At 53.6% G+C, this 14,245-nt stretch overlaps 1 protein-coding gene across 2 annotated transcripts in view; it reads left to right on the top strand.

Annotated features, from left to right (window-relative positions):
- The first annotated feature begins 446 nt into the window (after positions 1-446).
- The window catches only part of prim2 (DNA primase subunit 2), a 28,753-nt gene continuing 14,954 nt past the window's right edge, over positions 447-14,245 (top strand). The window contains exons 1-7 of one of the 2 annotated variants that reach the window (XM_023795249.2): positions 447-594; positions 1,103-1,257; positions 1,575-1,687; positions 2,661-2,743; positions 2,835-2,955; positions 4,508-4,603; positions 4,684-4,821. In XM_023795249.2, coding sequence (XP_023651017.1) covers positions 1,110-1,257; positions 1,575-1,687; positions 2,661-2,743; positions 2,835-2,955; positions 4,508-4,603; positions 4,684-4,821 — 699 coding nt within the window. In that variant the 5' untranslated portion in view covers positions 447-594; positions 1,103-1,109. Of the gene's footprint in view, positions 595-664; positions 963-1,102; positions 1,258-1,574; positions 1,688-2,660; positions 2,744-2,834; positions 2,956-4,507; positions 4,604-4,683; positions 4,822-14,245 lie in introns of those variants that run through there. The other variant, XM_023795252.2, reaches the window with a different exon arrangement.

A 14,245-nucleotide genomic window follows, 5' to 3' on the forward strand; every position in this document is an offset into this window, starting at 1 on the left:
TACACAATTCCAAATGAAAAGAAGAAAGCACTTAATGTGAATATTTATGAGCACAGTACAATAGCGAGCCAAAGCAACGTTGTACTGATTGAATTAGTCAGACACAGATGAGATCATGGCCGTGTCCCGGTTACTGTTTGCTGCAATGGCAGCAATGTCTATTTACCTATTTGACTTTGGCACTATCCCATTTCCAAAAAAGTTAACGTTATTTTGCTATTCACGGCACGTTCTGTATCAGGTTTGCTTTCAGGGGATCCGAAACAGAAGAACTTATGTAGTAAAAATTGCCATTATTTGCGGGTATAAACGGGTACATTCACGTGGTATTTCTCTTTATTTTATCGTAAGGACTTTTTGTAAATTTTGAGTTTAAGTGGATTTTTTCTGTAGGATTGAAATAAAACTAAATTCCTACATACACTCCGCACCCATAGGGGGCAGCCATCGTCTTTTAGCGAGAGTTGACGTTTTGGCAAAGTCACGCCGACGAAGAATGGGCTTCCGGCGTCGCGGTACGTCATTTACCCGCGCTTTGGCGGGATTCTGAAGGCTGAGTTGCAGCGCGCCGCAGTGCAGCAAATTATCTGACAGGTGGGATTACTTTTAAAAGCTAAAATTAAAATTACGCTCTTGTTTGTAGATCCTTCCTTGTGTGCTTTCTTTATTTGACAGACATACTTGTCAGACTAGACGTTCATTTGAGTGTCAAGCTGAAGCTTGGGCGTTTGCTTCCTGTGAAGGCTTCCCGTAGGCTTTTATGCGTTTTTTATTGCTGTGATGTCAAAAAATGCATCGGTCTGCTTTCATATAAGTCTGAATTCACAGTTTCTATGAAGTTATAGCCTCTTGCAGAGTACCTGCGCCGAATGTCCTCTCCTGTCCCTCTCTGTCGCCTGTGAAGCTGGGGTACCTTTCCCAAAAGCATAGTTATTACCTTGCAACTGAACGATTCCAGCTGCGTAAGTTGCTATCGGGAGCTTTTGGGAAACGCAGCCCTAGGCGGCCCTCTTGTGTATGCCCCTACGGCTTTTCGGTCTTCCTACGTGCCCTGATCCTTCCCTCCCGGTTTGACTCGGCTTTCGGTATCCTTCCGATGCAGGAGCACCATGCAGTTCAGTAGGAAGATCCGCCTGCGGCCGGCGGAGATCGAACAGGAGGGGCTCTACGGACACTGCCTGCAGTTCTACGGACAGCCCCCTATCCAGAACATCTCTTTGGCCCAGTTCGAGCAGCTGGCGGTGGACAGGCTCAAGCGTGAGTCCCCGGCACCTTCAGTATTTTTCCTCTTTGTTTATTGCATGTGTTGCCTTTTAATAGGTTCTCCATTAGCTTTCGAGCCTGACCGGTTTTTATGTAGGACCTTAGGTTGGTAGCTAAATTACTGAGCAAGTTGTTTTTTAGTGTACATCCATTTTCCAGCTAGTTATCAAGTGCTGGCTGGCTGGCTGGGTGGGTGGGGGCTGGAGCCTGGAGTACCCCTTTGATAGGATGCCGGTTTACTCCAGGGCACAGCCACAGTACTGTTTATGGAACAGGATGTCTGTGAAAAGGTGAGTAATTTTTCTTTGCAGTGCTCAAAACAGTGGAGAGCCTGGGGGTGACTTTTGTGAAGATGTCAGAGCAGTACCAGAACAAGCTGCGTGCTGAAATGGCTGGACTTAACTTCCCAGTCCGCGCTGATGCTGTGAGTTGCCGCTTCGCTTTTCCACTGTGAACCGGGTGCTGTCGCAATCAGAGCTTCAGTGACATTGCTCTGGGTACTGTGACTTTGGTGATATACAGAAATAGCACAACCTTCTCAGCTCATAGTCTAGTCATTCTTTTCGGTTAATGCAAGTGTGAACATTTGTCAAATGGCTCCCCCTTGTGTTCACCAACAGAGTTACATAAACTTAAATGTTTTCATAAACATTTATTAATAAGGTGCTTTTAAACTAATGGAAAATCAAGACAGTTCTCTATCATGTAGTGTTGAAGTACTAGAGATGGGTATCAAGTCCAGTTTTTTGTGGTCTTTGTCTCATCAACTATTTTGACTCGGTCTCGTCTCATTCTCAGGGTTTATTTCAAGACCATCAAAATGCATCTCACAATGGCTTAATATTCATCTGCTTGAGGTGATTGGGTGTAAAATGTCTTGCTTCAAAGTTCAAATGCAACCAATAAAATTTGCCTTATTTGGAAAAAAAAATGTTACGTTTCAATGTAAATGCTTCTGTACAAATTTTAAGAAAAAATGCACATGGTTCAAATTCTACTGTGACACAACTTTTAGGCCATACTGCCTAGCAATATGGGCAGTTCTGTTACGTAGACTGAAATATTAATCTGTTTCTGACCTTGACTATGTCTAGCCCTGCCTTGATCTTTGTCTTGTCTCGGTCTCATTGCACTTTGGTCTTGGTAATGACCAAATGACTCAGTTTAGCTGGTCTTGACTACATCACTGCTATCCAGCCCACAACACCAGAGATTTTGAAGGGTAGTGTAACTTAATGCCTGTGTATACTTCATATTATTGACATATAGCCATGACAGTTTAAAGTGGTGTCTCAGTCTTCTGTAGCTTGTTTTAGTAGCAAACGCTGTGGTGTTAGGATGGCTGACCATGTTGTCTCGTTAAGTGTAATTCACTGTGCCCCCCCCGCCTTCCACAGCCCCTCCAAGGCTCAACGGAGTATGAGAAGAGGCAGAAAGACCACATCTCACACTTCATCCTGCGGCTTGCATATTGCCAAACGTGAGTGTGCACCGGTCTGGGGGAGGTAGGGGTGGTTTTACAGTCAGATTCTAATGCTCAGCCTTCCCCCCCCCCCCCCCCCCCCCCGTAGTGAGGAGCTCCGGCGTTGGTTCATACAGCAGGAGATGGACCTGTTCCGGTACCGCTTCACTCAGCTGCTGTCCAAACAGAAGAGCGAGTTTCTGCATCGGAACAGCCTGCAGTATCACACTGTGAGTGGTTGGGACTTACCACTGTGGGCTGAGCTCTGTGGGTGGGTGCGTTGGAGATGACATGAGTGGGCAGGGCTTGTTGGCATGGGCGTGGCCCTGTGGGTGGGTGCGTTGGAGATGACATGAGTGGGCAGGGCTTGTTGGCATGGGCGGGGCCCTGTGGGTGGGTGCGTTGGAGATGACATGAGTGGGCAGGGCTTGTTGGCATGGGCGGGGCCCTGTGGGTGGGTGCGTTGGAGATGACATGAGTGGGCAGGGCTTGTTGGCATGGGCGGGGCCCTGTGGGTGGGTGCGTTGGAGATGACATGAGTGGGCAGGGCTTGTTGGCATGGGCGTGGCCCTGTGGGTGGGTGCGTTGGAGATGACATGAGTGGGCAGGGCTTGTTGGCATGGGCGTGGCCCTGTGGGTGGGTGCGTTGGAGATGACATGAGTGGGCAGGGCTTGTTGGCATGGGCGGGGCCCTGTGGGTGGGTGCGTTGGAGATGACATGAGTGGGCAGGGCTTGTTGGCATGGGCAGGGCCCTGTGGGTGGGTGCGTTGGAGATGACATGAGTGGGCAGGGCTTGTTGGCATGGGCAGGGCCCTGTGGGTGGGTGCGTTGGAGATGACATGAGTGGGCAGCCAGCATTGAGCGCCCGTGGAGGGTTAAGGGCCTTGCTCAGGGGCTTCCAGACATGGGTACCAGTCTGTAGCCCATTGAACCGAGTTTGTCAGAGTGCCCCTGGCCTTTCGTGAGTTTTAAGTCTGTAGGATTTGAATGTGTGTTTGTTTAAGCATCTGTATGTGTAAACCGCTGGGGATGCAGAGTAATAATCAGCTTTTTCATTATGGTTCAGGTTCTTTTTTGCACAATTTCTCCTGGTCAGCAGAGGGTGCTGTTAGCTTAGTCAGGTTTTTCTTTCGTCATCTGGAAAAGTTCATGTTTACATACCGTGGTGAACTTTATGTATCTGGAGATTTTGTTCTTTTTCTAAGAAGCTCCCCCCAGTGGTTATCTGTGTTAAGTGATTCTGAAGTGGCCACTTCTGTGCTCAAATGTCGAGTTTGTAAAAAAGTTTTCAGTACGGATGGTTTAATTTCAAATTTATATTTCGATTTCCCTCAGCATTTAGTTGGGCTGACTTCCTTCTTGGCCACTAGGTGGCAGCATCAGACAGCACAATCTGTGGATTGAGGTGTTGTACATGGAGAGACTCTGGGACTGAGTAACTGATCAGATAAGCTGGTTCTCCTCCATAAATCTGGTGTGTAAGGGAGTGCAGGCCTCCCCTTTGGTCCCAGGGTGTGCAGGGGGCAGCCTCCTGTCCCGCAGTGTAGTTCCAGTGCTAAGCTGAAGATGCTAACAGAGAGCCTCCACACACCACTGCTGGCACCCTTACTTAGCACGAGGAAGTGGGTCATCTGCTCTTTTACCTGTTCATCTCTTGGACTTCTTGGGGTCGTTCAGGCCGGGTAAAGCTTGTGTACTCCTCAGAGCCGGAATACAGAGCGCGTAAGGGCCTGGGTTGCTGGCACTGACCGGTGTTCCGGCCTCTGTCTTCCACCCTGCAGATTGAAGACGCTGACAAGAAGGCCTTGATGGACAAGCTGGTCCACTCCAGCTACGGCTCCAGCGGCTGCTCTGTGGAGCAGCAGGACTTCTACAAGGTCACTGGCCGGCATAACCCCCAATCTCCTCGCTGTCCAGGCCGGGTCTTCCCAAGAATAACACCGTTCTGCCTGCTTAGGTGCCCTTCCAGGATGCCCTGGATCTAGTACGCAGCCGGAAAGTGTTCCTCAAAGCTGGCTACGCCTACATCCCCCACCAGGACATCGTCACCATTGTCCTCAACGATTTCCGCACAAGGCTATCCAAGGCGCTGGCGGTAAGGCTATCCAAGGCGCTGGCGGTAAGGCTATCCAAGGTGCTGGCGGTAAGGCTGTCTGCTCGGTGCCCGCGGTGTGCCAGCCGGCCCAGTTTGCGGGCCTGAGGCACCCCTGATGATCTGACATCGCCTCCTGCTGGCAGGTCAGCACAGGAGCTCGGCCGCTTGCTCTGACGTCAGGTCCAAAACGCTAGCGGGTTCCTGTTGCTAGGAGTCAGCTGGACACAGAAACGCTTTTTAAACTTGTGAATTTGCTGCCTGGTCGGTTCCCCAGTCTCGGCACAGGAATGTGCTCGCCGGCAGTTAAGAGACGCGTCACCTCTGCGGTTTCCAATTTGCATCTGCTGCACATGGGGGGGGGGGGGGGCTCGTTAAGCGCGGCAGGACTCATTTTCACCCATCACTGTGTCCATGCAGAGTTGCGTTGTTCTTTTTTTTTTTGGTGGTGGAATATTAATTGGGGGGCTGGGGGCTGGGGGGGGGGGGTTAGGCAGATCTGGAGCACTTTAGTTGTGGGCAGGATCTCTGCACGTTGGCTCTCCGGTTGCCGGCGTCATGGTGAGCCTTGGAACTCTGCCGTTGATGCACACACACAGAAACACACACACACCACTGAGCCCCCCCTTCCTCAAAACACTGTGCTGTTTGACTGAATTTCAGCTCTGTGCTTCAGCGGGGAAGAAGAGCTCCAAACCGCTGCTACAGGCCCCCCAGAAGCTCAGCTCTCCATGTCCTTATCTCTGACAGCCCTAATAATAATCTGATCTAAGCTGGAGCCGGCCAGTGCTCTCATCATCGCAAACCCCCTTTGAGCACTTTGCTTCAGGGACTTAATGTAGCCGGCATCTGGGGCCGGGCCGGCATCTGTAGCGTCTCCTTGGGGCTGGCCGGCATCTGGGGCGTCTCCTTGGGGCCGGGCCGGCATCTGGGGCGTCTCCTTGGGGCCGGGCCGGCATCTGGGGCGTCTCCTTGGGGCCGGGCCGGCATCTGGGGCGTCTCCTTGGGGCCGGGCCGGCATCTGGGGCGTCTCCTTGGGGCCGGCCGGCATCTGGGGCGTCTCCTTGGGGCTGGCCGGCATCTGGGGCGTCTCCTTGGGGCTGGCCGGCATCTGGGGCCGGGCCGGCATCTGGGGCCGGGCCGGCATCTGGGGCCGGGCCGGCATCTGGGGCCGGGCCGGCATCTGGGGCCGGGCCGGCATCTGTGGCGTCTCCTTGGGGCCGGGCCGGCATCTGGGGCGTCTCCTTGGGGCCGGGCCGGCATCTGGGGCCGGGCCGGCATCTGTGGCGTCTCCTTGGGGCCGGGCCGGCATCTGTGGCGTCTCCTTGGGGCCGGGCCGGCATCTGTGGCGTCTCCTTGGGGCCGGGCCGGCATCTGGGGCGTCTCCTTGGGGCCGGGCCGGCATCTGGGGCGTCTCCTTGGGGCCGGGCCGGCATCTGGGGCGTCTCCTTGGGGCCGGGCCGGCATCTGGGGCGTCTCCTTGGGGCCGGCCGGCATCTGGGGCGTCTCCTTGGGGCTGGCCGGCATCTGGGGCGTCTCCTTGGGGCTGGCCGGCATCTGGGGCCGGGCCGGCATCTGGGGCCGGGCCGGCATCTGGGGCCGGGCCGGCATCTGGGGCCGGGCCGGCATCTGGGGCCGGGCCGGCATCTGGGGCCGGGCCGGCATCTGGGGCCGGGCCGGCATCTGTGGCGTCTCCTTGGGGCCGGGCCGGCATCTGGGGCGTCTCCTTGGGGCCGGGCCGGCATCTGGGGCCGGGCCGGCATCTGTAGCGTCTCCTTGGGGCTGGCCGGCATCTGGGGCGTCTCCTTGGGGCCGGGCCGGCATCTGGGGCGTCTCCTTGGGGCCGGGCCGGCATCTGGGGCGTCTCCTTGGGGCCGGGCCGGCATCTGGGGCGTCTCCTTGGGGCCGGGCCGGCATCTGGGGCGTCTCCTTGGGGCCGGCCGGCATCTGGGGCGTCTCCTTGGGGCTGGCCGGCATCTGGGGCGTCTCCTTGGGGCTGGCCGGCATCTGGGGCCGGGCCGGCATCTGGGGCCGGGCCGGCATCTGGGGCCGGGCCGGCATCTGGGGCCGGGCCGGCATCTGGGGCCGGGCCGGCATCTGGGGCCGGGCCGGCATCTGTGGCGTCTCCTTGGGGCCGGGCCGGCATCTGGGGCGTCTCCTTGGGGCCGGGCCGGCATCTGGGGCCGGGCCGGCATCTGTGGCGTCTCCTTGGGGCCGGGCCGGCATCTGTGGCGTCTCCTTGGGGCCGGGCCGGCATCTGTGGCGTCTCCTTGGGGCCGGGCCGGCATCTGGGGCGTCTCCTTGGGGCCGGGCCGGCATCTGGGGCGTCTCCTTGGGGCCGGGCCGGCATCTGTGGCGTCTCCTTGGGGCCGGGCCGGCATCTGTGGCGTCTCCTTGGGGCCGGGCCGGCATCTGTGGCGTCTCCTTGGGGCCGGGCCGGCATCTGTGGCGTCTCCTTGGGGCCGGGCCGGCATCTGGGGCGTCTCCTTGGGGCTGGCCGGCATCTGGGGCCGGGCCGGCATCTGGGGCCGGGCCGGCATCTGGGGCCGGGCCGGCATCTGGGGCCGGGCCGGCATCTGGGGCGTCTCCTTGGGGCTGGCCGGCATCTGTGGCGTCTCCTTGGGGCTGGCCGGCATCTGTGGCGTCTCCTTGGGGCCGGGCCGGCATCTGTGGCGTCTCCTTGGGGCCGGGCCGGCATCTGGGGCGTCTCCTTGGGGCCGGGCCGGCATCTGTGGCGTCTCCTTGGGGCCGGGCCGGCATCTGTGGCGTCTCCTTGGGGCCGGGCCGGCATCTGGGGCGTCTCCTTGGGGCTGGCCGGCATCTGGGGCGTCTCCTTGGGGCTGGCCGGCATCTGGGGCGTCTCCTTGGGCCGGGCCGGCATCTGGGGCGTCTCCTTGGGGCTGGCCGGCATCTGGGGCCGGGCGGCCGTGTGACTCATCACGCTGCTCCACACACTGTTAACTTTAACCAGTTCTGCTGCCGCCGTGTCCTGGATCTGTTGGCTGCCGTGTTAAGGGGCTGAAATCCGTAAAGGGGGATGAGTCAATTTGTGGCGTCGGGGACGTGCTGGCATGTTTGGTTTCACGATTTGTAACGAAGGGTCGGCTCAACAAAAGCGGGGTGGGTGTTGGATGGGGGGGTGTGGGTGGGTGGGGGTTGGATGGGGGGAGGGGCCCGATGACTCTGATGACCGTGAGTGTGGCTGGCTGCTGTGTTTCCGGCTGATGAATCCCCTGATGACTTCTGCTTAGCATAGCCGCGTGGCAGCTGCCCCCGAATGCCCCTGTTAAGACTCTGCGAAGCACTGCTTCCCTGAGATCGATGTCACACCTGCGGCTCCATGGAAACCTTGCCTCTGGAAACGGCCTGCCGTTCTCTCTTGGAATACCGGATGGCCGCTGATCTTCTACCTGGGTCCAATCCTGACAGTCGTGTGCTTGTGCTTCTGCGACTGTCTGAGTGCTTGTTTTCATCACATTTTGAAAATAGTTCAAAAGGATCAAGCTATTGGAAACCTTACGCTGAAGACCTGCTTCCATTTAAACGAGAAAAGCCTCAGTCTTTTAGATCCCGCCGTCCATCCTGCCTGCCTTTCTGCTAACATCCTGACATTCTTGGTTTTCTAGTTTATTCCCGCCAAGTGATGTGTGGTAAATTGCTTCCCAATAGTCTGTTTCCCATGAGTCTGCTGGGCTGCGGACGATAGAGTGGTGTGAATGTCGGGGAAATGTTCGCTGCGAGTCATGTGACCCTGTCATGCACTGTAGCAGCACTCCACCCGAATATTTCATCTCCTAAAATTCGCTCTTTGGTAGTTTGCTCTTGGAAATGTGACGCTGTATTTGATGGGATGCTTTCTGACTACGTGCTAACCATCCTCCTTTTGGAAATTTCAGCAAAACTCTTTATTATAAAGTGCTTGAGAGCTTTTAGAAAATGTCTGCCTGTTCTATAAAGCGATTCTCGTGCCCTCGGCTAACCGAGCGAGGTTGAATTTCTGTGCAGAAAGTCTTTACCTTTGGCCTAACGCAGAAGGTGAGTTAATACCATGTATTAGTTACTACCGTTGCATTTAGCAGCACAGGTGAGCAGTGACTGTGCATGTACCTTTAAACACCAGTATTAGATGCATTCATATCAGTTCAAAGCTTTCTGCCTCGGCAACCAGTATTGGGATAAGGTGGGATGTTCTTGAGCCCAGCTACTAGCTACCCAGAAAGCAGATGAACTCACTAAATGCTCGACCATCTTTCATCCAGCAGGGGGAGCCAGAGATTTGTTCATGTAGTCAGGGGTGTGATTTTAGGAATAAATGGCCTCAGTTCTTGGGCTGATGGGACTGATCTGCGCTGACATTGCCCTTGAATGCGCGGGGGGGGGTCGTGCCAGGAGCCTCACACTACCTCTCACCTAGATATCAGACCAGTTTCCAGTGTTTAACCTGTGAAGTGTGGCAGTGTTTGACTTAACATTCTTTGAGTAAGACGTCTCCCATCCCCATAATGTCGGGCTCACTTTGAAAAACAGGAGGCCTCATGATTCATGAATACGTGAGCTGCTCCCTGGGCCTGAGACCGAGACGGCAGAGCAGCGCTTCCATGGGCCTCGTAGGTGGCACCGCTGTGAGGGCACCGGGTGCTTTACGTTGTCAGGAGGAGCAGAGACGGATCTCCTCCCTCAAGATGACATCAGAGAGACTGCAGTTTTTTTTCCCTGAAGGAAGTGTGCTTGGGTTCTGTGGGAGCTCTTGTCTTTATGTTGTCCTGGAGGAACGGCGATGTGCTGCGATAGTCGTGTAAGCTTTGCCGGGGCTTTGAGCTGAGACTCTGGCAGGGGGCCTTAGCTGCAGTGCTGATCTGCACCTCTCATGGCGGTGGGAGAATGCCAGTGTATGATGGTACCGCTGCCCTCGCTTCTCACACACACACACACACACACACACACACACACAAACAAACAAACATACAAGTTGGTCTCCCTATCTAAATGGGGACCATCCATTCATTTCTATGGGAAAAACCCTAATCCCAGTCACGACACCCTTAACCTCTACCCATCCCTAACCTTAACCATAAGTAACCAACCCAAATACAAGACTTTTGGCATTTTCACTTTTTTGATTGCATTCAGATTTTTATAAAACTGAGGTCATCCAAAAGTAGGGAAATTTCAGGTTTTACTACACTTTGGGGACAAGGTCCTCAAATGTAATCTATGCAAACACACACGGAGCACATTCTCTCCCTGTCTCTGTCTCCCCAAGCCGCTGTTGTCAGATCTAAGAGCCCTCACGCACACATGCTGCCGGAACACTGCTCTGTAGGCACGTCACAAATTTATATGCACGTATTCTGTGCAAATCTCCATTCATCTTCAAAAACTGCAACGTTTTTGGGTCTAATTCCCTGACTCAGGCCTGGTTTCAAAGTCTCAAAATCAGCTCGACCCCATTTCCTGTGACTCTGTCCTGCACCCCCGACTATGTGCCCAGTACTTCCTATAACCCTGCCCGGTGCCCCCCGGCCATGTGCCCAGTACTTCCTGTGACCCTGCCCGTGCCCCCCGGCCATGTGCCCAGTCTGAACTACGCTAACAGCACAGCCTCTCAGTAACCTTCTCGTCAGCTTATGAAAACAATGCGACTAGAAGGAGGTGTGGGGAATGTCGACGACTTCTCCCACACCGGTTAAAAAAGAAAAACATTCACAATGTTTTCTTAATTCAAGAAGCTTGTTTCTGCTAGGGAATGAGATGCTTGGCGCCTCCTTTTGGCCACAAACTGCCACTACACTGGGATGCGTCCTGTAGGTGGCGCCAGAGCCCATTGTGATACCTGTGTTTCAAGGTAAATATTTTCAGGAAAAAAAGTGGCAGTGAAAAATAAGTCCTGGCTCTTTAAAAAGAAAGAAATGTCTTCAGTGGTGATTGAAAGCTGAGCTGTGAGGTATCAGTCAGACGTCACATGTGACTGACAGCAGTTGATGGGCTTTCTGCGGGGAGCTGGTCTGCGAGGGGTCACGTGTTAGCATCCCATCGCACTCTTTACCCTTGAGGCTGGCCAGTTTGGCTGTCTTTCGGGCTCCAGCAGAAACTGCATTTTTTTTTTTTTTAAAGCTTTGAAGTCATTGGTGGTGACAGTTGGATGTTTTAGGTGGGGTGGGGGATTTGTCCAGCTGCTCAGATGCTGTTGAAGGACATCCATCCCTCCCGGCAGCAGACTGTATGGCTCAGAATGTATAGGAGAGATGTTTTTGCCTTTTGCTATTCTGTAAACACATTAATGCTTTGACATTGAAGCTTAAAAGCAGCCAGAACTGTGGGATTTCGGCCGTATTGTAGCTGCACGCCTCACTGGTCATAATGCATAATTTAGCATCATGGATCTGGGTGTTTTAGGCTTTAGCCCGAGTGATATGGGGGTATGTGTGTGTTTCCTTTTGATCTGCATATTTCACAGGCCACGGATCCTCATACCTTCAGAAGAAACCTCTTTGTTTGTGATCACTTGGGGAAATTGGATATTGAAATATAACCACTATTTCCTTTTTGAAATGTAATTGGGGGGTACCCCAAGGTCCTGAACCAGGACCCATACTCGATCTTTGGTTTAACCTGATAAACTGTACGTAATGGATCTTGAGCCATTGTTTGTACTGCTGGTACATTGTAAGACTGGCTCTTTTCAGGAGCACGTAGGCGTTCATCTAGCAGGAAAGACATCTTGAATATATCTTAAGTGTACAGTCCACACTTGTGCTGTAAGATACTCTGCTTAAGCATTGTGGTTTTGGTGAGTAAATCTTTCTACCATTTTACTGGCTGAAGATGCCTTATTTAGGTTGATTCTTTGTCTTGAGTGGTAGCTGACTGGGACATATGTGTCCATATGTGGGCTTCTTGATTTACAGGGTACTCGACATGGATATAGGGTCACAGTGGTCATTAGCCTGACAGGAAGCTGAGGATAGCCATCAGAATCCTGTGTGGGGGCTTTAATCTTATCTGTCAAAGCTGGGAAGCCCCCGCTTAGAGTGACAATCGTGTGATGTGTCACACCAGATTGGTTTGCTTTGAAAGGCACATGGCTGCCTTTAGCATCCAGACCATCACTCAAATGCTTGTACCGTAGAAAGATCTCCCTTAATTCTGTACCTGTGCCATGATTCCATGTAATGAGATGTGAAGTTCCGTGTCGGTTGTGGCGTGACTAAAAGGAGAAATGGCCTCCTTCCTCTGAAATGAGAAACGAAACCCATTAGAGTCGTCATTGAGACGTGTTAAGTGCCCGGTGCCACCGGTTTACATTGGCCCCTCAAATATCCCATTTCCATGCTAATCTTTACCGCGGTCACTCCACTGCGGTTAATGGAGATGCAGTTTTGGGGCATCGCGCATATTTAATGAGGATGTCAACAGGCACTGTTGACATGCGTTTGTGTTGGTGTCGCAGGGAGCTTACAGAGGCTGCAGGTTGGCAAGGAGCATTAAGATGTAACAAGGGGCAAGGTGCAGTTAATTCCTGCAGTTGTCAGCAAGGGCCGGGCCGGGCCGGGCACGGCCCGATGATGCATGTGCTGTGTGTCGTGACCCAGCGGAGCCGCTTCGCCGGTGATTTATTTGGCCTGCCTATTTGTCAGGGACAAGTCCCGCTCGGAATGACGCACTGGGGGAGATTCCCAGCATTCATCACACCGCTATTGTGGTGTAACCGCAGTAATGTGGTGAAACCGCCATTTGTTGGTGGTGGTCGCTCCCGTCCTGAGTGCGCAGCTCATGGGCTTGGGGTTCAAGCCAGCGGGTAGTTCTATGAGGCCTCTGTTCACTGGTGAACATCCGTGCGGTGCTTATCTGGATATTTTACGGTGCTACTCACTTTTGCTGGCAACTAACTTGTTTGAAATTTAACCAGTTTATTCTGTCCTGATGTTTTTCAATGAGTCAGTTTTGTCCAAACTCTGTCGGGTTGTTGTAGCTGCTTACTTCTGAAATTCCAGGTACGACACTGTCATTCGGTTATCCATGTGCCTCTTATGTAAAGGCACCTGTGTGGCACCTGGAATGTTCCTGCTTGTGCCCCATCAGCATCTGCCCTGATGGGCGGGCCGCATGTTATAATGCTTGTGGGAAATCCGGTGTCCAGAAAGAGTAAGGCTGACTTTGGCGGAATGGGCTCTCCCCACTGCCTCTTGAGGAAGAGGCAGTGTCCCTGCTCCAGCAGAGCTGCCGGCATCTCGCCAGGGAGATGCGTTCACGCACTAATATCCCTGTCACCTCCCCCCCCCACCCCCCCCCAAGCCCTGCATCGGCAAGACACCAACCTTGATAAAGGCGTCAGTAGCCGACAGCCCAAAGCCACCCAATTAATATTTCAGGATCCTAATTATTTGTGAGTGTCCCGCTCTTGGGAGAGAAGGCCTCTTTAAATATTAAATACCTCATCTTCTCCCTGTTCCAAGTGTTGCTGGAATCCCAGGTTGTTCCACCAGAAAGCAGAATTACCGCCACACTTGGCCCTTATGTCCCCCCCCCCCCCCCCCCCCAAAGATAGATCACTCTTATCAAACCCGCACCGATTATCCGGATTGTTGGCAGGTTAACGGCATGATTTTAATCTCTTCTGTGCTCACATGTTTCCTATGTGTGGCTGTTTATAGCGACTCCAGTTTGTCTGGCTGTTCTGGACGGCTGGTTGTTTCCCCCCCTTTTTCCGATTCCTCATTGGTATGAATCACTATTTAATTTCACCAAGGAAATTGACAAAGCAGGCAGCAGCAGCGAACGGTGATGAATATTTTAAGGGCCGTCCAGTAAAGACGGAACATTCTGGAGCTGCCGGTATTACAGAAGCTCGTTAAATGGCCCCAGAATGCGTTTATAGTGCCTTTCACTTCGGGCGACGCTGCACATCTTGTCACGGAGGACGTCCTCTCTGCGGGTGACATGCGGCCAGATCGATCACCTGTCATGGTTTTTTGTTCAGAACGTGACACATTGCGTTCTGCTCCCTATCCTCGATTTGAATATCTCATTTGCACCTCTCCAGTCAGTCCTGTTTCAGTCGTAAAGGCCCTGGTCAGTCACCTTGTTTCTAACCCCTTCTCTGGGCCTCTGAGTAGCAGACATATAAAGGTGCAAAGCTATTCCTGTCCCAGTCACAGCAGCAGCCGTCTGGCCTGTTTTCTGTTCCTGTTTAGTTCAGTTTCAGCACCAGAGAACAAGCAGGCTGGAATAGTTTATTCCTGTGTAACGTGAGTTTTATATAACATGAGGGAGTGCGCCACTGTGATTTTAGAGGGGGGGGGCTGGCTGGCTGGCTGTGTACATAGTACGACTTGCCCAGAAGTTGGCAGTGGTGCAGAAAAACACTCTCTAATCAGGTAACCTAGGAACGGCTAAACTAGGCACTAATGCTGCTCTGATTTAGTGT

This window comes from Paramormyrops kingsleyae, chromosome 3 (assembly GCF_048594095.1).
Source record: "Paramormyrops kingsleyae isolate MSU_618 chromosome 3, PKINGS_0.4, whole genome shotgun sequence".
NCBI classification, from domain to species: Eukaryota; Metazoa; Chordata; class Actinopteri; order Osteoglossiformes; family Mormyridae; genus Paramormyrops; species Paramormyrops kingsleyae.